The sequence below is a fragment of the Lemur catta genome, chromosome 6 (assembly GCF_020740605.2).
Source record: "Lemur catta isolate mLemCat1 chromosome 6, mLemCat1.pri, whole genome shotgun sequence".
Taxonomy (NCBI): Eukaryota; Metazoa; Chordata; class Mammalia; order Primates; family Lemuridae; genus Lemur; species Lemur catta.
In genome coordinates, this window is record NC_059133.1 from 5,326,012 (window position 1) to 5,349,891 (window position 23,880).

At 59.3% G+C, this 23,880-nt stretch overlaps 1 protein-coding gene across 2 annotated transcripts in view; it reads right to left on the reverse strand.

Annotated features, from left to right (window-relative positions):
- The window catches only part of MPPED1 (metallophosphoesterase domain containing 1), a 73,718-nt gene that overhangs the window by 5,420 nt on the left and 44,418 nt on the right, over positions 1-23,880 (reverse strand). For both annotated transcript variants that reach the window (XM_045554717.1, XM_045554716.1), the window contains exons 4-5: positions 16,683-16,908; positions 765-880 (exon numbers count right to left, since the gene is read on the reverse strand). In XM_045554717.1, coding sequence (XP_045410673.1) covers positions 765-880; positions 16,683-16,908 — 342 coding nt within the window. The remainder of the gene's footprint in view (positions 1-764; positions 881-16,682; positions 16,909-23,880) is intronic.

The following is a 23,880-nucleotide window of genomic DNA, read 5'->3' on the forward strand; positions in this document are numbered from 1 at the left end:
AGGGTTACAGAGGGATGGCATGGCATACGCGAGGATCAGAGAACCCCTTCTACAGACTGGAAGGGGCAAGACTCGGGGCTGAGGGGCCAGTGCGGAGGCCACAGCAGCCGTCGGGGGAGAGGACAGGGGCTGGGACCGAGGCAGGGCTAGCAGGGGTGGAGACAAGGGAGGGAGCTGGGGGAGTCTGGAGGCAGAACAGAACCGTGCAGATGGAGAGGATGCGGGCTCGGGGAAGCGGGGAGGGGAGAGTTGAGAGAGCCCCCCGTGCCACAGCGGCGGGGCAGGAAGTGGTCTGCAGGCGAGTGAGACCTTGGTGGGACCAGGGTGGCGGGTGGGGGCGAGAGGAGCAATGCTGGGTGCTGGATCCGCCTCCCTGGGGACAGCCAGGATGGGGGTGAGGGGCTGGGCCCAGGGTGCTGGTGGGGGAGGGCTGCCGGGTGAAGCCCCGTGCCCGGGTCCTGGCCGGGTCCCTCACCCAGGACTCGGGTCTGCAGAGTCAAGGGCCTGGGGCTGGTGCCACGTGTGGAATGGCCGATGCTCCTGTGTGGAGCCCACAGGGTCACAAGGCAGGCCGCAGCACACGGTAGGCACTCAGGAAATAGGGGGGACAATGGGGAGACATGCTCCCAGCACCCCAGCAAGCTGGACTCAGAACAGATCCTGCCCAGGGCTCCTCTGGATGGGCCGGGTTGACAGCGCAAGGCCCCCCAGCCCCAGCCCAGCTCCCCCAGCACTGCCGCCCCCGCAGGGCGGGCGGTTCTTACCCAGGGGCGGCCCGTGGGTTATCAGGATGTCTACGCCTTCGGGGATGAGGCTCCACTTCTCCAGCAGGGCTTGGCCTCTCGGGAGGTTAAACCCCCAGCCGTAGAACCAGGGCTGCCTGCGGGGGAACAGCAGGTGGTGAGGGGACCTGGGAGACTCGGGGGCGACCACCGGGGTCGGGGAGCTCTCCTGGGGGCCAGGCCGGGGCCAGCTCGCTGCTGGAGACCCACGCCCGGGAGCTGGCACTCGCCGGCCCGCTGAGGGCCACGGGGTCACCGCAATTCTCTTTCCTATTTCCTCTTGCTAACCTCTAGTTTCTATTTGTCTATGATAAGTAATATTAATATATTTCATTTATCAGCATTATACATTAATTATATATATGTATCTTACTTTCTTCCAAAGACCTTCCTTGCTCCAAGCCCTCTAAGGAAATCCACAGGGAACATTCTCCACCCCCTGACCCCCACCCCCAGGAACCTGCCCTGCCCCCCAGGTGTGGCGAGGGAGCCCCAGCCGAGACAGCAGAGTCCAGGTGACTTCCGCCTGGGCGCCCAGCGGGGAGTTCGGTGGGGCGGGGCCCGCGCCAGCGAGAGGGGGCCTGGTGGACCTGGCCTATAATGTGGTCCCAGCCTATCACCCAGCCCAGACTGGCCCCCGGCTGTGAGTCATCCCCCCCCCTCAACTGGTTCAGCCATGAACATGTGACCTAGATTCTCCCAGCTGGAGGGAAGCGCGGACTCCTGCTTTTTCTTTTCCATTCTCCTTCTGTATTCAGGAAATCAGACTCTTTCAATGATGAGAAAAGAGGACACTGTCACCCAGCCTTGGGAGCCGTCGATAGCTGTGACACTGTCCCAGGGCAGACAGCTGGAGCCAGCCGAGCCAGGCGTCCACCATCCCTGGCACTCCCCCGCCGTATGGGCCAGTATGAAGCTGTCTGAATTGGACTTTTCGGTCATTTGCAGCCAGAGCGTCCAGACCACAGCATGAGGATCAGCCCTTAGGTTTAAGTCATCACACGACCCCACGTGACTTTAGCGTCCACAAGGTCACCACCCTCGGCACCACCACCTTCGCCTCCACTGCTGTGGTCTGAACATACGTGTCCCCCAGAATGCATCGTTTGAAAACTAATCCCAAGGTAACAGTATTAGGAGGTGGGGCCTTTGGGGGTGATTAGGTCTGAGGGTGGCGCCCTGGTGAAGGGGTTCGGAGAGAGAGCAGAGACGTGAGAGACCCCCGCTTCCGCCGTAAGACGCTGCCATCTGTGGACAAGGAAGGGGCCTCAGCAGACACCAAATCTGCCACTGCCTTGACCGTGGACTTCCCGGCCCCCAGACCGCGAGAAGCGATTTCTGTCGTTAATAAGCCACCCAGTCTGTGGTGTTTTGTCATAGCAGCCCAGACAGATGAGGACAGCCACCATCCCCATCATCGCCACCACCACGGTTGTGGGTCAGACTGTCCCCCAAGCAGACGTGTGGCTACCCCAGTCCCTGTGAGCATGACCTTATTCGGAAAGAAGTTCTTTGCAGGTGAAATTAGTTAAGACCATGCCGGATTGGCGTGGGCCCTACAGCCCAGGACGGGTGTCCTTATAAGGGCCACGTGAAAACAGACACAGGCAGAGGGAAGAACACCAGGTGGCCACAGAGGAAGTGACGCTTCCACGCCAAGGAACGGCGAGATGCCCGCGCCACCAGAAGCTGGGAGACAGGAGCAAGCCACTCGTGCCTGGCGCTGCCTTCCAAGCAGGCTCCATTTTTCAAAAATCTTATCAAATATTTACAAGGTGGGGCGAGGCCTCATCAGTACGGAGAAAACACGTCTGTTAGTTCTCGCGAGCCACAGCAGCGGGCGGTTTTTCGACAGAGACACTCAGAAACATACCAGAGACCCTGCGGACACCCAGAAGCCAGCCCTGGTGGAGGGGGCATCTGCCTGTCCCACCTTCCCCTCACCCTGCACGGAGGATCCTTCCTCCAGCGGTGACAGTTTCCTGCCAGCTTCTTGGAAACACATGATCTCAAATCTTGGGAAGCTGGAATCCGCCTCACCAGCCCTCCATAATGCCCAGAGAGGTCGCTCCGCTTCCCAGCAACACACAGCAAGTCCAGGCAGACCTGGGTCAAGAACCAGTCTCAATAGGGCAGCTGGTCTGGAACTATTCCTACTGTTGCTCCTGCCTCCCTCTCCGTCTCTCCCCTCTGTGGGGCCACGAGGACATCCCCAGATGCACAGGACAGCCGGCCTTGCCACACAATCTGGGGCAGCAGCAGCTGACACCAGAGCGTTAGGTCCCAGAGGGCAGGAGGCGGCCTTGCTCCCTTGTAACGGGTGGAAAGGGCACGGCGCTGGCGTCACACATCCTGGTTCTGCCCCTGGGCTGGGCACCTCTCCTCTCCCGGCCTCGGTTTCCTCCTGCGTAAAAGTGGAATACTGATGCCTGTGTCCCCAGACCTCACCCTCACCCTGCCTCACCAGGGCAGGGAGCGCTTTGCTCTCTCTGTACCCCGCTGCCCGGGGGACCAGGGGGCACAGAGCAGGCGTAAGAGGAGCGGATTGCGCCACCGCTGCGGAAGCGATTCTGAATAGCTACGAGCTCCATCAACGGGAAGAGGTGATGTTCTAGCTTTTATTAGAATTTGGGGGGAGCAGGAAGTCAAATTGTGCACAGAAACATCCAGAAGAGACATTTCCCGGACAGTCTGCTGGCTAGAGAGAGCCATCCTCAGGATGGGGGCCTCACTCAAAGGTGGGCAAGGGTGACCTCAGTGACCGCAGGCCTTTGAGCGGCCCCCGAGGCCGGGACAGTCCATGGCCCTGTGCTCCTGCAAAGCAACCCGGGGTCTGCCGTGGGCCCCGGAGACAAAGGAGCGGTCCTCCCTCGGGTGAGGTGCGCCCTGGATCCTCCCAGCACGCGGTGTCTGGTGCTGAAATGAGCCTCAGCACGTCCAGAGACGGCGGCTTGTGGGATCCACCATCCCACAGCGGCATGTGTGACCGCCGTCCCACTCCCCGCGGAGCAGTCCCGGGTTCCAAAGGACAGGGGAGGCAAGTGCTCGGAGGCCCCTCACCGCCACCACTGCCACCGTGGGCTGAGACCCACGAACGCATTAGACCCTATGCTTGGGCGCCCAGGGGCCGCGGTACCAGTTTCCAGCGCAACCTGGCGCCGGGACCCAGCCTGGCCGCCCCGCGGGCCGGAGCCCCGGGCCTGCCCACCTAGCAGCCCACGGGGAGGGCGGGGATCAGAATTCCAGCGAAGCGATGGGAGGCGGCTTTATGTCCTGAATTTCCGTCTTTCTGTTCTAAAGTAACCATTGGAATAATTTTCTTACAGAATGATAGTTGCCATGACAACCAGAGCAAATTTTCCTTTTCTGAAACAGATGTCTCATTTAGTTGAAAATTAGAATGTGAACAAACCCATGGGAAAAATTAATTCAAACTTTAACAGAGCGCTGAATACAATGTAATCTCTCAGAGGTTAACCCCTTAACAGCTTTTTTGTGTGCTTATGGTAACCTTCGAATCCAGTCTAATTAAGCCCGCTTAGCCAATATAAATGACCTCCTCGTGGCCAATCATTAAACGGCCCCCCCCCACCAAGCGTGAATTCCGGGTGCTTTAACTGCACATGAGGAAGAAAATACTTGTCTGCCGAGAATGGCAGAGGCAGGGCCTGCGCTGCTCAGGTTTCCTGTCGCCCAGGTAAGGTGCACGGCCCTGGGCAGGCAGGTGTACCCCAAGGTCACTTAATTAGCCTGGGAACAGCCACCCCTGGCTGTACGCCATTTCCTGGGGCACTGGGGCTTGGGGACACAGGAGGTGCTGGGGGTGCCTCTGGGTGGGGCTGAGCCAGCCGTGCACCCAGGCCAGCGTGACATGCCCAAGAGCAGAGGACAGGGGTCCTCCCTCAGTGGAACGCCCAGGGGACACCAAGGGGACACCGAGACAGATGGCTCCAAAGGCCTTTCCAGGAGCAGCCACTCAATCCTCACCACTGCCCCTCACCCCACAGAGGCAGCTGCCATCACTGTCACCATCTTACAGATGCAGAAACCGAGGCGGGAAGAGGTTTCCAAGTGACATAGCCAGGGTCATACCCTGTGCTACCATCCCAGAACAAGGAAACTGTCACCGGGAATCACGTCTCGCCCCTCGGCGAGCCCCCATACCAGCCACTACCTCATCAGTTAATCCTCGGGGTGAAGCTGTCGGGAGTCCCCCTCAGAGACAAGAAACAGACTCACAGAGAAGTCACGCAGTGTGTCTGAGGACACGCAGGAAGCAACAGGGGTGTGGACCAGGGCTCTGGGCTCCCGCATCCTGTCGCCACGCCAATGGCTGATGCTAAGAGGACTCGGGGGTCAGGCCCAGGCTCCCCCCTTCAACGGCGACTTCCTGACTGCTCCTCTGAGCAGCTCCTCCAGGTCCCCTGCCCGATCCCAGCCCGGTCCCTCTCTGAGCCTGCAGCTCTGGCTCTGGGTCCCCACCTCTCACATTCCTGCAAGTGACTCCTCTGCTCCAAAGCCTCCCATGGCGCCCCACTGCCTCCTCATGGCCTGGCACATGGGCCCGCAGAACCTGCCCCAGCCCACCTTTCAGAGCATCCTGCTGGGACACCCTCCCACCCCCAGTCAGCTGTAACAATATAGCCAGGCCTTGCCCCACCTGTAGGTTTTTGCTCGTGCTGGTCCAAAAATCCGAAACGCCCTTCCTAGCCTCTCCTTGTCATCCATGCCCCATATGCATTAGGGCCTGGCTCAAAGGCCACCTCTTCCAGGAGTTTCCCTGATCATGCCCCTCCCCCAGACCGGCCCGGGCTGGCTCCTCGGCAGGCCCAGGTCAGATCTGTCCCTGAATCCCTCATGCCCAGGTGGGCTTCAGGGAGGGCTCATTCAAGGTGGGCACGAATGAATGCGTGAATGAAGAATCAATGAAATTTGGAATGAACGAGAGGCGTTCTACCTGGCAGGCAGGTGGGAGAAACTACGCATGAGCCCTCTGCTCTCTGCACCCCCTGGCAGGAGCCCCGGCTCAGAGACCCCAACAGCCATGAGGCCCGAGACCTACATCAACACAAGAACAACACATGAACAGAACTCTCCCATCTGCCGAGTAGCCCGATCTCCCTCGCCCACCACGAACCCGCCCAGGGAAGGATGTGCCCGCCCCACAGATGAGGCCTCAGAGGCGAAGCCTGACCCAGGACGCTGCATCCCGACCCCCACGAAGGCTCGCCTCCCCTGGGGGACCCTCCCTGCTTCCCCAGGCGGCCCATGGCCCAGGGCGGGGACTCAGGGCCGGGAGTGCTGGGAACTCTGTGGCTGCGTAGGCAGCCGCCACTGTGAAAGCCCTTCGGGAGAAGAAGGCGGCCTCTTCCGGGGGACCTGCCAGGCCAGGCGGTCTCTCGCCTCCTCCCCTTCACAGCCCTCTGAGGGCGGCTTTGGTGTCTCCACTCTATAGGGTAAAAGCTGTGGCTCAGCACAGGGTGAGGCACATCCCAGCCATGCAGCTCGTGTGGCCACCCCTGAGCTCTCAGAGGAGCCTGCCTAGATGCGCTGCAGGGGAAACTGAGGCTCAGAGAGGTCAGAGACGGGCCCAGTTCCCAAGTGAGGTCCTGCCTGCGCCAAGGCCAGCCTGCGGTGTGCTGACTCCTCACTCTACGGGCGGTCCCTTTCTCCTGGGGACATCCACCAACCAAGCTTCCTCTGTCGCCTGTCCAGCCCCGTGTCTGCATTTCCCGGGTTGGCAGGCCGAGGGGTGACGCTGAGGCACCGGCAGCAGGGTCCAGCTCCACCCGCCTGCCCTGCATGGGGCCCGAGGCTGCCCAGGAGGGGGCGGGGCTGTGTGGGGCCTGTCACTCACACACCTTGCCAGGGCACACAGCCACCGGAGTCAGCAGCAAGATGAGTGGAACCGAAGAATGGGGTCCTTTGTCATTCCTAATTAATTTCCCCACCCTTCCGATGTGCAGAATCATTCATCTTTTGTTTTGCTGGGACTCGGCAGCAGGAGGAAGGCAGATGACTCGTCTCAGACATTAATCTCATGTAGAATAGTGTGCACATGTGTGTGAGGGGCCCTCTAAAAAGAAAAAGACAGCAATGCGAAATCAGTTTTCTCTGGGCACGCAAAAGGAAGATAAAGACAGAAAGCGCCAAAAGAGAAATCATTCGTGTGCATGTGAATGTGTGTGAATGTGCGTGAGTATATCACGATTGTGTGAATGCATGCATGCATGCATGCATGTGTGCATGTGTGCATGTGCATTATGTGTGTGCATGTGTGTGTACGTATGTGTACGTGTGTGTGTGTGTGTGTGTATAGAGGCTGCACAGCATGCGGCCAGCAATGGTGAGAAAGTTCTTTCCCTGCATCAGAATTTGTCAACTGCTGCTACGTTGGGCTCAGGATTCTAAACTCAGTGGGGCATGTGGGGGGAGGGAAGGGAGCAGCCACAGGACCACATACGGTGGACACTGCTGGGTCCCCCAGGGCACCCCGACCTGTACCCTGTGCCCTGTGCCAAGCACCTTGGTCACAGGATGGCCCCTTGTCCTGGGGCGGCTTGGAGCAGGGTTTACAGTGTGCCCTGGACGACAGGGTTGACAGCTACCCCTGAACAGACACAAGCAACTCCTCACTCTGGGCTCAAGACAGGGATGGGAAATACTGTCCCAGGGCTCAGGAAGAATACATGGAAGCAGACAGGATCCAGGAGCCCAAAGCCCAGCCCTATTCTGGGTTCTGCAGCCCAACAGGGGCTACCAGAGGGCTGGGCAGGGGGAGGCCAGGAAGCAGCTGCCCACTGGGCTGGCCAAGGCTGGCCGCCCCGGGAGCTGACCAAGCCCAGACACCTGGGTTGGGACCCGGTGCCGCATCTTCCTAGGGCTGAGATCTTGGCCAGTCACCAGACCTGCTCAGGCCTCATGTGGCTTGGCTGTAAAACGGGAATGGACACAGCCCTGCCTCGCCCTGCTGCCAGGCAGATTAAGGGACAGCTGTGCAGGTGGCAGCTCACGGGAAGTTTGCAGAGTGGGAGTCTCAGATGTAAAAGGGAAGGGGAAGTCTTTGCCTCACCTGCTTGAACAAACTGGGGAAGGCCACAGCCTCATGCTGAAGCCACCCTGAAACACAAGACAACATGTCACCAACACTGGTCTAGATGTGCAGGGACTACGGGCCTCTGAACCGGGGGACGCGGGTCTTCACAGTTGTGAGGCCGCGAGAGAGAAGAGGCCTCAGCTGGTTCAGGGGGAGATGGACTTGCGACCCACCTGAGAAGCTGGGACCCGGGGCCTCAGGAAGAGAGCAGGGCGGAAAGGGCTGACTACGGGGAGCGGGACCCAGAACCCCAGGCCTCTGGCCAAGGCCGTCCTAGGTGTGAACCTGTGCGGCCCCGGAAGCCACAGGCCAGGAAATTCACGTGAAGTGGTCCCTGCTGGGCACACCTGCAGACTGAGGCAGACACAATCCGGACCGGCACCCCCAAACCGGGCCACGCCCCAAAGAGGCCACACCCCAAACCAGGCCACACCCCCAACCAGGCTACAGCCCCAAACTAGGCCACACCCCCAAACTAGGCCACACCCCCAAACTAGGCCACACCCCAAATAAGGCCACGCCCCAAACAAGGCCACACCCCCAAACCAGACCACACCCCCAAACCAGGCAGCCCAGGACTCCCCCAGAAAACCGTGCTGAACGTGTAATCCAAAATTACAATATCCCAAAGACCTCAGAAAGAATTACTGGACAGAGGCTAAAAAATAAATGTTTTTCAAAAGATTAAAAATGTTTCTTAAGAGAAAGAGGATTTGGGGTCAGGTGCCTGACCCACTCCCCACGCTGACCGGGAGGAAGGGCCGAGGGCCTGGGCGCCGCAGGGGCTGTCAGTCCACACTGGCCTCGCGGGGCCTCCTGGAAAGGGTGGCGTCGCTGGGCGGAACACGGCCAGGGGGCAGGGGCCAAGGCGGGCAGAGCCGGCCTCACCGCTGTCACACGACAGCATGTGGCTGCGGCCACGGCCAGCGAGAGCCGGGGGGACAGTCGGGGCTGCCTCAGGGCTGGCCAGGAAGCCGGCCACCCGCGCTCCACTCGGGGCCTCCGCCCCATTCTGGTGAGGCGCATCGGAGAGGCAAGGAGGACACCATGGATTCGTGACAACATCCTGTGTTCGTTTTCTCTACAAAGGATATTTATAAAGTTTCAAAAGAAGAAATTGAGCAGCTCGCTGTGCACAGTCCTGGGCAGGACCCCGTCCTTCCACCCACCCAGGCCCAGCCTGCCGCCCGACTCCCGCGGGAGGTTATTCGAGCTGTAAAGCGGGGACGAGAGTCTCTGCTCACAGGCTGCTGTGCAGGCCTGAGCGGCTGAGGCCCTGAGCCTCAGGATGGCGGCAGGACAGTTACCGTCACAGGGCCACAGCGACACGTGGGCCCCCCGGCTCCTCCGGAGGACAGAGCTACGGTTCCCAGGCTGCTGGGTTCTGGCCCCCCACCCCCACCCACAACAGGCTGACTACGACTGGGCCACTAGGGCAGGGACAGGGACGGAGAGACGGAACCGCCCAGTTCCAGCAGTGCCTCCCTGGGGCAGCTCTGTCCCACAGCCGGCGCTGCACACAGACCACCGTCACCACCCCGTCCCCATCCTCGGTGGCCTTAAGCAGCCAGCAGCAGGTGTGTGGATGCCCACTGGGTGCCAAGTGACACACACACGTGCCCTCCTTGAATCCTGAGAAAACGCCACCAGGAGACCATCCCTGTTGCCATTTCACAGAAAGCCAAGATTCCAACCCGAGGTTACACGGCTGGGGGCCACTCGCTGGGACGTGTGTGCCACAATGGCCCTGCGTGGCAGCCCCAGGTCCTGGCGGAGCTGTGCAGGGTGTCCCGGACACCCCTGCCCGCCCGAGGCTCAGCCCCACCGGGAGGCAGCCAAACCTCCAAGCCGAGAACCAGGATCCGAGCCCAGACGCCCAGCAACGGGCCCCGCAGCCACTTCTCAAAGTTTAATGTCTCAGCAGGTTTAGATTCCTTCTTTCAAAATACCAGAAGTGATTAGACCAGATGGACTCGCTGCGTGCCAATTTCACTCTCTCGCTCACTCTTTTTTTTTTTAAATCAAGGCCGTTTTCAGTTAAATGAGAACAAAAAAATGCATCCAAAACCCATAAATGAATACGGTATGTATACGGAATTTTTTTTTAACACTTAGGATTTGGTAACAGCTGAGTTCTTCCTCTTCTCCTGCAGTTGGTTCCCGCCCCCTTCCTCTAAGCTGCTCTCGGCGAAGGCCCAGGGCCGAGTCTGCACCTGACGGGGCCACAGACGGCTTCCCTGTGCCCTGGAAAGTCACAGAGCCCTTGGAAGGCAGCACAGACACGCGGCCCCAGTGAGACTCACCCTTCCCTGCCCACCGGATGAGGGGCTGCAGGAAGGGACCCTGCTGGGGGAAGGTAGGGCACAGGATCTGGGCTGGGGGGCAGCCTTGGCCTGGGGTGACGGGGATGGCATTGCAGGGGCAGTGTGGCAAGCCAGGCGGGGGCTCCGTCAGACCTGGCTTTATGGGTGGCAGCAAGGAAGACGAGGACGGAACCAGCAGGCAGAGAGCTGGTGGCGGGACAGAGAGGAGGCCACAGGAACAGTCCAACACAGGAAATGCAGGCCAGGCCTGGTTGTTAACTGAGGCCACCACTTGCCGCCCATGTTGGCTCAGCCATTCATTTTCATCCATTCAATAAATATTTATTACGCTGAGCTAGACACTGCACCAGGTGTCGGGTGCACAGGAGAGAGAGATTCAAGTCCCTTCCCTCATGGAGCCTCAAATGTTCTAGTAGGAAAAGAGATATTGAAGAAATCAGTGGAATTGCTGGAGTAATTAAGACAGTGTGGCCCTGCCCCACCTGCACCAGTGGAGCAGGAGCGAGAGCTACCCGCGACGCCACGTGCAGGATAAGGGTGGCAGCGCAGAGGACAGGCTTTCTGCCCAGGGGGCCAGGCCAGGTGGGCGTCCACGTGGGAAAACCCAAAATGGGACCCCTACCTCACACCATCGACACCATCATTTCTGGTGGATCCAACACCCAGACGTAAAAGGCGAAACGACGCAAGTTCTGCAAGGCGATATAGAAACAAACGTTCACGACTTTGGACGAGGGAAGATGTCCTCAGTAGGGCGCCAGAAGCAGTTACCACAAAGAGAAACACTAAGGCATTTGACTACACCAAAGTTTAAAACTTCTGTTCATCTGAAGGCTCTGCTAAGAGAGGGAAAGGCAGGTCACAGAGGAGGAAAAGCTACTTGTGACGTTATAGCTGAGAAAGGGCTCATGCTCGTGTTCAGAATACACACAGAATCTCCATGAGCCAATGAGAAAAAGACAGAGAAGCCAACTATTTTTTAGATGGGCGAAAGATAAGCACTTCACAAAAGAGTAAATCTAGGTGGACAAAGAACATGTGGAAAGATTCTTGATTTCACTGGTCAGCAGGAGAAGACAGATGAGAACCACTCCGGGATACCAGCACACGCCATCAGGATGGACAAAATGTAAAAGTCCCACAATACCAAGTGCTGGCAGGAGGCGAGGTGAGGTACTGCTGGCAGGGGAAGTAGACTGGCACACCCACTTTGGAAACAGGTTAGGCCGGGCACAGTGGCTCACACCTGTAGTCCCAGCACTTTGGGAGGCCGAGGTGGGAGGATCACTTGAGCCCAGGAGTTTGAGGCTGCAGTGAGCTATGATGACACCACTGCACTGCAGCCTGGGGGACACAGCAAGACCCTGTCTCTTACGGGGGGGAAGAAAAAAAAAGGTTCAGCTCCTGCACGTGGGCTTGGTAAAGGTGCCTGGTCACAAGGCCACTGCGAGGACAGAATGAGCACAGGAAACAAGCACTGGCTGTGCCAAGGCCTGGCAAGCACACGTTGCCGACGGTCACGGGCCCCTGCCCCAGCCTCCCAGCCTGAGCTCCTGGGTGGCAGGGCCAGGCTTGATCCATTTCGGGGGCTCCTGAGCCGTGCACAGGGCCGGGTCACGCAGCCTAAGAAAGAGCAAAGTCGGAACCACTGAAACCCGACCACCGGTCTCCCAAGCAGACTACCTCCCAGTGGTGTCGCTCAGTGGCCGTAACCGTGAGTTTGCGTTTTGCTTCCCCTTCCTAGCTTGCTTTAGAGCGTCCTCAGTGTCAAGCCCAGCGCCCCCCAAGCCTAGCATGGGGGACCTCCCCTGGGAACGTGCCTCTGCATCCCTCTGCGTACAGGGCGGATCATCAGCCGCAGGCAGAGGAACTATGGCCCTTTAAGGGGCAAGGGGCTGGAAGGACACTGGGCCCACCCACAGCTAATCCCTGTTTGCATACCTCTTGTGACGGGCAGCTCACTACTTGGTAAGGCAACATGGACTCTGCTCTGGGCTCCTGCCTATGCCGGAGTCTTCCCACACTGGTGAGACTGCCTCTTGTCATGTCCCTCTGCCCCCTGCTCTGCCTTCTAGGGCCACGTGGAACACATCTGCCCCTCGGCCCCATCAGCCTGGCCACGTGCCCCAGCTGCCACAGCTATTAGGTCACTCAAGGCTAGTGTTTGCTCAGTCCCTGATCCCTACCTACTGGTAACTGTGTGTCTACGGCCGGGAGACCATCTCCGGAATCCCGCATGTGAGCCAGTAGGTTAAGGGGAGGGGAAAAAGAAAACGAAGATCCCGAACTGAATTTAATAATGGTCACAGTCGGCTTTGTCACCTGTACCCTCCTAATGAGCTGCCATATGGCCAGGCACCCGGTGCCAGGGAGCTGAGTGCCCCAGCCTGAACCCCGACAGACAGCGGGGGGGCTGCACAACCCCATGCACCTGCCCCACCCCAGCAGAACCAGCGGCCAGGCCAGGAGCTTCTTCAGCCACCAATACCTTCTTGGGGGCCGGTTAATGACATTTCCACTTGTGTGGCTTCTAGCGTCACCTGGGGACACCAGCAGCTGAGGACCCTAGTGGGGCAGTGCCCAGTCCCACCCCCCAGATCACCTCATGTCATCTTTCTACTTTCTGGCCAGAAACCCGGGGCTCAGGGAGGTGACACGACTCTCCCGAGGGATTAGGCCACTCTGCACAGTCCTGGCTCCGGGCGGCACGGCCGGGGGAGAGATGGTGGCCGAGGACCCAGAGACCCAGGTTCTGGTGGCACCAAGCACGGGCTGGCTGCCCAGCTCTGCTCTCTCATGGAGACCCACCCAGGCCCTGGCCCTCTCAAGCCTCCTGCCTTTGCCCGGGCTGTTCCCTCTGCCTGCCACACCCTTCCCCAGCCCCCACGGCTGCCTGTGTCCCTTCAGCCTGCGGCTCTCCGGCGGGAAGCCCTCCTGACCCGGCTCCCGGGGCCCCTGATTCCCGGCTCTCGCTGAATCAAGGAACTGGCCACGGGATGTGTCTCCCCTGGGAGTGTGGACCCCAAAGGCAGAGCTGTGCCTATCCATCTGTGTCCTGGGGCTCCCAGGAACGCGACATATACTTGATGAATGAACTGACAGATTCATTCCTGAGGCCATGAGACCCCCAGGCCTGAATGTCCTCGTGGGGCCAGTAAGCCCTGTGCGCGTCCTACAGCACCCTGAGGACCAAGGCCTGGCACACAGGAGGAGCCTCGGAGAGGACAGAGTGGCCTCCACCCTGGAGGGCTCACTGTGTGGCCCCGGGCAAGCCACATCCCCCGCCGGGCCTCCACTTGCCCTTCTGTAAAAGGGGTCCTTGTAGGCCTCGCCTTGCCTTGGGGGCTGGTGAGGTTGCCGTGGATAAAGCCATCCTCCCCCCGCCCCGCAGAGCACCCAGTGACGAGCACCGCAACCGACACCCAGGGCTCCCTGGGCCAGGCCTTCATCCCGATGGGCCCCGCAGCCCTCACAACACCCCCACTAGACAGAGGGACCAGAGAGGCGAAGTCACTTGCCCAAAGTCACACAGCTAAAAAGCAGTGGCACCCCGATTTGAACAGCCCGTGCTGTGGCTCTGTGGCAGGGACCCAGCTTCCCGGGCACACAGGCCCAGGGGGCAGGTGGCAGCCAGAGCTGCTCAGGGTTAATTTCCCCATCGCCACGGAAGCAGATGCAAGCAATTAGCTCACACCAGTTGGAGATTCAGTGAAACCTGCCCAGCAAATGAGCCCGGGTCTCACCTCCCACCACCTGCTCCCAGCCCCAGACGGGGCCAGAGAGAAACCGCGGGTGCTCCGGGCAGCCTGCGCTGGGGGCGGGGGGTGGGGGGGGGCGTTCAGCCTTCAGCATTAAGAGCTGTTAAATGACATCAGCCCCACGGAGAGTCTGGCACAGAGCCTGGCACGTAACAGGGGCTCAGATGTGTGGGTCGTCCCTGCCTCCTCCACCATGGAAACCCCTCAACGCTTCTGGCCCCCACTCAAATGCCCCCTCCAACAGGGAGCCCTCCTGGATCTCACCAAGCCCTCTTGCAGCAGGGTCACACGGCCCCTGAAGCCATCTCCTGGGTTCTAGTCCCACTCCAGGCTGCATGCATGTGCCCAGCCAGTGAGGATGTCAAAGAGAAAGTGCCACTTGTACTCAGACCCCGGGGGCAACTGGGAACTAGGGAGTCCAAAACTGCTCACGCTGGAAGCCACAGGAGCCAAAAGCAGGGACCACTGGTGGCTTGACCAACAGCCAGGCTCGCCAGGCCTCAGGCCCAGCGCCACAGCAGCGTCAGGACTTGGCCCCAGCAGCAGAAGTCCACAGGGCTGGGCCCATGCTGCCCTCAGTCCCCCCTGAGCCTAGCGAGCCTGTTGGCCCCGGGGTTCTTCAGAGCCCAGTGTCGGGACACACAGGGATGCTCTGGGGGTAGGGGGCAGGACCCCAAGATATGCCTGTCAGCCCCGATCCCCCACTATCCTTCACCCCACTCACTGGGCTCCGGGCAAGGCCGTGCTGGGAGGACGGGCTCTGCGGCAAGTAACAATGACAATGTCTCCATCCTGGCACCGGGCTCAGCTGAACCCTCGTGACACCCTTACAACCACCCCTTGGAGGAGGCACACTGTCACTCCCATTTTGCAGAGGAGGAAACTGAGGCACAGGGAGGTTAAGTGACTCACCCAGAGTCACCCAGCCAGTAAAAGGTGAGGCCAAGATTTGAGCGCAGTTTGGTTCCAAGCCGTGCTCTTAACTTCTACAAAATACAACTTAAAAAAAAGAAGTGTGGGGGAGGGGTGGGACCACTGGGCAAAGAGATTCAGCCCAGATTCCCCGGGCTCTCCTGCTGCCCTCTCTGCCGCCTCTTCCTTGTCCACTTCCCCTCTTCCTGCACCTTACACTGCAGCCGCCTGCGCCTGCTCAGCTCCAGGCCTTTGCTCACGCTGGGCCCTCCCTGCCTGTGAATACCCTTCTCTTCCTGTAAGGCTCAAGTCACCACGCCTCCTCCAGGGAGCCTTCCAGGATCAAGCCACACTATCAAGCACATATGGTCTCTCCTTTCTGTGTATGGTACCTGCCTCACCCTGCCAGCACTTGGCACTGTCACCATTGTCTTAATCATCACCACATCACCACCATCACTGTCATCACCATCACCACCACCATCACAATCATTACCACATCACCACCATCACCATCATCACCATCATCACCACCACTATCACCACCATCACTGTCATCACCACCACCACCATCACCACATCACCACCGTCATCACCACCATCACCACCATCACTGTCATCACTACCACCACCATCACCACATCACCACCATCACTGTCATCACCACCATCACCACCACCATCACCACATCACCATCATCACCACCACCATCACCACCATCACTGTCATCACCACCACCATCAACACCACCATCACCACCACCACCACCATCACTGTCATCACCACATCATCACCATCATCACCACCACTATCACCACCATCACTGTCATCACCATCACCACCATCACCACATCACCACCATCACCATCATCACCACCGTCATCACCACCATCACCACCATCACTGTCATCACCACCACCATCACCATCATCACCACCGTCATCACCACCATCACCACCATCACTGTCATCACCACCACCATCACCATCACATCACCACCATTACTGTCATCACCACCACCATCACCACATCACCACCGTCATCACCACCATCACCACCATCACCATCATCACCATCACTGTCATCACTACCACCATCAACACCACCATCACCACCACCATCATCATCACCACCATCACCACCGTCACTGTCATCACCACCACCACCACCATCACCACATCACCACCGTTACCACCAGGGCTCCCACAGACACAACGACCGTCACATAGAACAGTCGTGACCCATTCTCACCTCGATCCCCACCCAGCCAGATGAGCTCAGAGTAGAGGCATGATCGTTCTGTCCCACACAAAGAATCTGGGCTTGATGCGTATTTGTTTTTTAAACAACTGCCATCCTCATGCAGTAAATCAGGCTTTTGGCCACCCATGAAAATTCTGACCGCCCTTCCTCAGTCAGGCTGCTCAGTCATCACCCCCAGGCACCTCTGGGGCGGAAGGAAGACAAGCAGTGGGGAAGATCCCTAGCACCCCAGAATGACAGCTGAAAAGGGGTGGCTCTAGAACCAAGCTGCCTGGGCTTAATCCCAGCTCTGCCCCTTCCTAGCTGTGTGACTTTCCACAGGTCCTCACCCTCTCTGTGCCCCAGGTTCCTCCCCTGAAAAATGAGGATAAAAACAATAGCTGGCTGTATGTGATGCAGTACAGTGCAGCGCGCAGGGCACCACGGGTACTACTACCGTCCGGTTGGATACGGCAAACAGAGGCCCAGAGGGCAGCACGCAGAGGATGCTGCTGCCTCTTCAACCGCCCACCCACTCCGCGCTCCGCCCAGCGCCCTGGCCGCTCACCACGGGGAGCCGTAGATCCTGAAGCCACGCACGGTGACCTCCGAGTCCTGCAGGTAGATGCAGTTGGTCAGCAGCGACTGAACGTTCTCGTAGCTCTCCGGCTTCAGCTTCGACACGGACGGGAAGTAGTAAAAGTCCTGCTTGATGAGGTCGGCCATGAACTCCTGGTCAAAGGTCAGCTCGTGGTTGCCGGCGATCACGATCTTGTACTCGTAGGGCAGGCTGCCTGCAGGGGCAGACACGGACAGACACACGGCACACAGCTGTGGCCCTTCCAGAAGCCACAGCACAGCCGAGGGAGGGGGGCAGACGAGAGCCGCCCGAATCGCTGGTAGGGGCACCCCTGCTGCTTGCCCCTCAACCGCTGTCCTCGGATCACTGTCCCCATGGCCCTGCCTGCCCAGGCCTCGGCTGGTGTCAGCCCCTGAGACCAGTGGGAGGGGCTGGACAGGCTCCCCCACCCCACCAAGCCACTCACAAGGCAAAGGCCCTGGCTGTGGAGCCAGCTGTCCTGGGTCCTGTCACCTCTCACCTGGGCAAGTTACTTAACCTCTCTGAGCCTCAGTTTCCCCTCTGATCAGAGGGGTGAGCCTGGTGCCTGCCCCTTCCCAGGGGAGAAAGGGAACTCAGGCTGCCCCGAGCCCCTTCCCTGGGGCTCCCCTCGCTCCTCCTCCCCCCAGGCACCGTGGTCTGTCTCCTGGGGAACCCGACAAGTCTAGCAACAGCAGAGTCTCTCCCACCTCTGACCGTGACACAAAACGCTACCTGTCCCGCTGCGTGGGCATTCCTCGGGAACCGAATTCCAGAAATGCCTCTGCTCCAAACACGGAGGACTGTGGGTCTAACTGGAACTGACGCTCACAGTGTGGGATCAGAACAGATCTGTGCGCAGACTCCGCTCCCACTGGGTGTTCTAGGAAGGAGCTCGGTCCCCAGCCCCTAGGCTGAGCTCCAGGGAAGGGCAGGTGGGGTTCATGGCCTTACAACAAACCGTGTTCTGTAACAACCGCTGCTGTTACATTCTAATCGCAGTGACACAGAAGAGTCCAGAACCCAGTTATAAACTTCTCCATGTTCCTCCCCAGAAGGGACCTGCACTGTCCGTCCAGTCACAGTCACATGCCCGTGACCACAGCAATGGCCAATTCCCAGACTGGCCCCTCCAGTGGGCCGGCCGTGGGGGCGGAGGCAGGAGCCCAGAGGCAAGAGGCAGAAACGTGTCTACTCATCACCCACTCGCCACCCACCCCGGACGTCTTTACAGGTTTGATAGAACAGTGTTCTCCCTGCTTCGGTATTTATTAGCTCGGGAGGCCTTGGGGACACGGCAGCCGTGGGCTCTCAGCTCCGGCAGCCTGGGTCCCAGGCGCCGCTCTGCTCCTAACCAGCTGCACAATTTCACCTGTCTGTGCCTCAGTTTCCTCACCTGTAAAATGAGAACAGCAACATCTACCTTGCAAGGCTCTTCTTGCAAGAGTATGAACGGAAAAGTACAAAACTTTTTATGTTAAAAAAAATAAGTCAGCTTCCCTGAGCCGCAGTTTGCAAACTAGAATCGTGGAGGCCAGACCCGCCCACAGACATATTTTATTGGGCACAACTTTTTCTTTTTTGAATTTGAATTTGTTGCCAACATTAAAAATTTGAGAGACTCCCAATAACACTTCATTGTTTCTGTTTTCTTAAAATAAATAAATAAAATATAACGTCTGGCAGTCCTGGCCCAGTCAGGAGGTGCTGAGCATCTGGGTCCCCTTAGACAGGATGGAAACGTCCAGTTTGCCCCAGGCCCCACCTGTCCCTACTGCTCACACCCAGGCCACTTCACTCATTTTAAGGTGCTGCCCACCCATAGGAGGCGTTTGGGTTCCTGGCCCCTGGAGACATGAAGGGAGCAGACCTGGCCCCCGGCAGGGGGCATCCAATCGGGCCAGAGAGGAAGCTCTCCACGCCCCTCCACCCCCCACATACTCCTATCTTTCAGCGCAGCCCACCCATCGGCCCCCCAGGGTACTGAGCAGCCTGCTCATTCCCCTCGCAGGAGACCTCCAGGAACACAGGAGCGCATGTGACCCCGGCGGGCCCCAGCAGGAGTCCAGCCAACCAGGCCGTGGGGAGAAGGTAGTGCCTCAGACTCCTCCAAGGCCACTAGACCGCAGAGAAGGGGTGGGACCCCTCGTTGAGCCCCTCCCCGACATACTGCGGTGGGGAGGCGGCAAGAGTCCACACTGGCTGGGGAGGAGGTGGCCGCCGCCTGCCGTCGGGCTCTGATTCATCCGTGCTTCCACTTCACAGCACCCATCCACCCTGCTCCGGGGGCCGCCCAAGCCGGGGGGGCCACAGCCCGCACTCGCGTATTTATGTCAAGTCTCTGACTGGGGGTGTTACTTAAGCAAATTAGCAAATTACTCCAACTGTACAGCTTCATTTATTTCTGCAGCTCCCGACTACCAGGCTGGGGGTGTGCAGGAAGCTGTCAGCTCTCCCCTCTTCCTCCCACCCGGCCGAGGAGGAAGGCTGGGGCTCCCTCCCTCCCAGGAAAGGGTGCACGCAAAGCCAGGCAGCTGGGCAGCAGCCACCACCTGCTGGGGTGACACCCTCATTGTGTGCTCCCTCCCACAAGGTGGGCGCCCACAGCGTGGCAGCAGGGCTGTGTCATCCATGAACACAGGACCCGTCCAGCGCCACGTCCCTCGGGGCTGCAGGTCTAGCCACGAGTGTGCCGTCTGTGTGTCCGCCTGGCCCTGGCGGCTCGAACCGGTATACGAGCTTCACAGACACCTGAGCTTTACTCCCCCATGTCACAGCCGGGAACACCGAGGCTCAGACACTGCCTGAGGTCACACAAATCTATACTAAAATGATGGACAATTATTGCAATTACAGACGACAGTGGACACTGGACGGCCCCTGTGGCAGTGTCCTGAGGCGCACTCTGAACCACCACACCACCCCGCCTTGCAGTGGGCAGACGGACAGATGGACGGGTGGACGGGCAGAAGGTTGGTTTATAGATGGACAGATACACAGACGCACACATGGATGGACAGACGGACGGGCTGACACATGGGTGGATGGACGCATTTATCAATCCGTCCATCCTTAGACAGGGCTGACTGTCTCCTCTCTACCGACTGACCCCCGCGTCCCTCCTTTTCCTCCAACTGTCCCTGCAGGGCATGTTTTTCGGACCCACCCCTCACCCACAGTCCCGAGTGTCTACCTCTGAATCTTCTCCAGCCGGACCTGCTCTCTAGCAGGGGGAGGAGGAGACAGAACTGAAGCTCTGGCATGGCCTGACCACCATAGGGTGGGAGGAGGGGTCCCCTCCTCTGTTCTAGGGCTGCTACCTCTGTTATTACAGCCCAAGGCTGCATTCATCTCCCAGCGCTCACATCACCCTGCAGCTTTTACAGGCCCGACTGTGGACAGAATGCCTAGCAACTGTCTTGCTTAGTTTCTTCTCCACCCTCTGCCTGGGCGGGAATGAGGGAGTGTCTGGGGGCCCATCCAACTGACTGATTCACAGGGGCTTTGTCGGGGGGATGAGATGAACACAAGCTCTTCCACCCAATGCCTGCACACAGAGGAAAGCAATGCTGTTCCCCTTACCCTTCCCTGCAGCACACAAGGCTGACACACAGGGAGCTGCCTCAGTGACGGATGGGAACAGCTGCCCTGACAGGGCACCAGAAGCGCCTGAAGCCCAGGGAGCGGGTGTTCTCCAGGCAGGTGGGAAAAGAGATCAGGCAGCAGCATGGGCCTTGGAGCCAGAACACACCAGCACCCCGGGGACCAAGGGCGGGCACAGCACAGGGAAGAAAGCCAGCTGTCTGAGGGCACCCAGGCTGGCGAAGCGGGCAGCGGCAGATGCCCGGGGGGCTGTGCTGGCCTTGGCAAGGCTCAGCGAGGGGACAGATGGGTCCAAATGCTTTTCCCCCCTGCCCCTCCATCAACCCAACAGAAGCTAGGAATCCACTCAGCCTACCTATCCCAAAGCCCACCAAGACAGACGCTCTCCTTCTTCCCTGACCCTGTGCCGGCTGTAAAGCCCCAGCCCTGGTCAGCTCTCCACAAGCCCTGACTGGGCACGGGCCGTGTTCCAGACCCTGGCGAGGCTCTGCTGGAGACACAGTGAACAGGACACAGTGGCGAGGCCTGCAGGGCTTCCAGTCCATACCACTCACTGGAAAAAGGAGGCAACTGAAGCTCAGAGAGGGGAAGGGACTTGCCCAGGATCACACAGCAAGACAGTGCCGAGCTGGGACTGGAACCCAGGCCTCCTGCCTTGTGGACGCCTGAACAATGACCAGCCTCTTGCAGGACGTGCCCAACAGGCAGATGGTTTGGGGAACTGGAAGGAAGGTTTGGAGGACATGCTGGAAGAACGGAGCAGGGACTGCAGCCCAGGCCACATCCTGCCACTGGAGACTCGCAGGGTGGGCCCTGCTGGGTGGGCCAGGACACTGACTTCCCAACCTCTGACACAAGCACCACGTCCCTGACTCGAAAGCAGCCCTGCCCCCCTGCTTTTCAGAGCTGGGGCAATGGCATGCCTCTGCATTCTGCGTGATGGCATTCACACCTGCTTCCCAAAAGCTTCCCTCTCAGCCAGATCACAGAGATGCCGGCACCAGCCGTGGGTTTCTTGGGGTGAAGCGACCATTTTGCAGTGGTCAGCAAAGCAGCAGAGGCTGGCCCTGCTTTAACTCTTCCTGTGCCACATTCGTCTATCCAGATGGACTGCGCCCCCACACACAGCCCATGTGAGCCAGCGTGGCTGATGTGCGGGGGGGGGGGGACACAAATGGAAATCTCTGCTATTTGTGCTTCCGAGATTAATCTCCCTCCAAAAGGTTACAATTCTTCATTGCTAACACTTACCCATCCCATTTAGCAGAAAGTGCTACCTCCAAACTGCATAATCTGTTAAATTCAACAAGATATGTGTAAGCTTCTCCGCCATCCATGCCATTCCCGGAGCGGCGTATGGAGCCCGGCGGAGTTTTAGTGTTCTCTAAATGCGGTGACAATCAGGAAAATGCCCACTTACGGCTTCTTCCGCCCATTCCCATCTCGCGGAGCACAGCAGAGGGGGATGGAATAAAGAGACGGCATAACGATCTCTGATTGCATTTTTAGTACGTCTTTGACAGTTCTGTGTTTAAACACTTGCCGGTGTCTGGGAGATTCACACCAGCAGACTTCCCGCTACAGCGCGGTCTAGAACAAGGCTGGAACGCAGCGAGCTCCGCCAGCGGCTCGAGCCACCGTGGGGTCTCGGTGTGGCTCAGGAATCCCACGGCCAAGCACACGCGAGCGTGCGGCCGGCAATGCAGAGAAAGGGGATTCTGTGTGCGACCACCCAGGCGGGAGAGCTCTGGAGTCGGGTGCGGGAGGGCGGCGGGGCTGAGCTGCAGGAGGACAAAGCCCGGCTGTGCCTGCGGAAGTCGGGCTCCCTGCACTGAGCATCTCCCCTGGCCCAGCCTGTGACTAGCACTTTGCATTCAATGCTTCCAGGCCCCCAGCAGGCAAAGGCCGCCCTCCCCTCCCCGCTGCACAGAGCACAGGTGGTGTGGCAGAGTGGCAGGGGTGTGGGCGGTGGGGCCTCCACCCATCTCTACCTGCTACTGGCCCCTGGCGGGGGTGAGAGCCCTCACTTCCCTGAGCCTCAGTGTCCCCATCTGTAAAGCAAGGATGTCCATGGGGTCCTTGTAACAATCGAGCCAGGGCAGACACACGGAGCCCTGTGTTGTACTTACTTGGGGGTGGGTTTGAAGCAGGTTCGGTAAGACACAGGGACACAGAGCTAACTGTGGTGACGGCGGTTGATACGCTCTGTTCCCCGGAAACAGCCATGCCCCGCCACGCAGGGCCACATGGGGAAGCACCGGGGTCGCTCAGGAGGGGAGCGGGAGGGGAACACGTGGGCAAGAGCCTCTGTGGTGGTTCCAGAAGGAAGGACAGGCAAGGCAGGGAAAACAGGCTGGGGACTGGCGGGTTTGAATGACTCTGGCTCTGGGGCATACGGCTGTCCCCAACTGTCTGGTGCTGACCCTGCAGTGATCAGGCAGGTGGAGCCTGGTCCAAGTGTGAGACCCCAAGGGGTGGCTGGGGTGTGGGCTGAGGCGTGGTGGTTTGCATATAGAAGGTAAGTTGTGTGCTGTCTGGAGGAACCGGTTAACCCTGGGGGACAGTCCCCCAGGGCCAGCAAGGCCTCAGATGTTGAACATCAGAAAGCAGAAACTAAAAGGCAAGGCTGACACAAACTGGACAGTGGCCGATTTCACTGCACTATGGGCCATTCAGGAGGATAACGCTGTAATCTGCCACATGGCCCAGAAATGAGAGCTGCCAAGCCGGAGATGGGAACAGAGACTCTAGAAGGCCAGGTCACCTGCCCAGGGCCACACAGAGGCTCATGGGAGCCCACGGCAGCCACGACACTCCCTGTGGACAGACATGTCCTGGGACAGCAGACCCGCCACCAGGTTCAGGCCACCAGGTTCGGGCCACCAGCCTGGCCCAGCCCGTGGGTCCTGTGCGGAGGTGCCTGGACACGCACTCAGCATCGGTGCCGTATTTAAAGGGAAAATGTGATTTTTCTTCTGTTCCACCCTGATATCCAAAATGTCTAACTTTCAAACACTTGTTTTTCCAGGGAAATGTTTTAAAAACAGGAACATTCACTCCTAATCATCTTCAACCACTTGTCTCCTTTGCTGCTGCAGAGCACACACGACTGTAGGCCGGAAAGGAGCCGACAGTTTCCTGGTTTCCCCCAGAGCGAAGGCTGCCTGTGGCCAGGACTTGTGGGAACCTCCCCGAAGCCGAAGCCCAGTCTGGCAGAACACACGTGCCCCCAGACATTCACAAAAGGCCCCTGGTGGCCTCACGCGGGGCTCAGGCGGGAATCACGGGTGCTGGGGGTGGCAGCGCCCCCCGCTGGTGTTCTTACCTCACCTCTCGCCACCCCTGCACCCATCTGGGCTGCACAAGGCCTCCTGACATTTGCTTATGCTGTTCCGCGCACCCGGGATCCCCTTCCTGCCCTTCCTTCCAAGTCAGCTCCAACTCCACTCACCCTCCACCCCACCCCAGCAGAGAGGGTGGGTTCTCAGGGGTACAGACATGCCAGAGAGCCCCGCTGGGGAGTATCAGGCCCAGGGGAGACGGGCAGTGAGGCCGGGGGTGAACA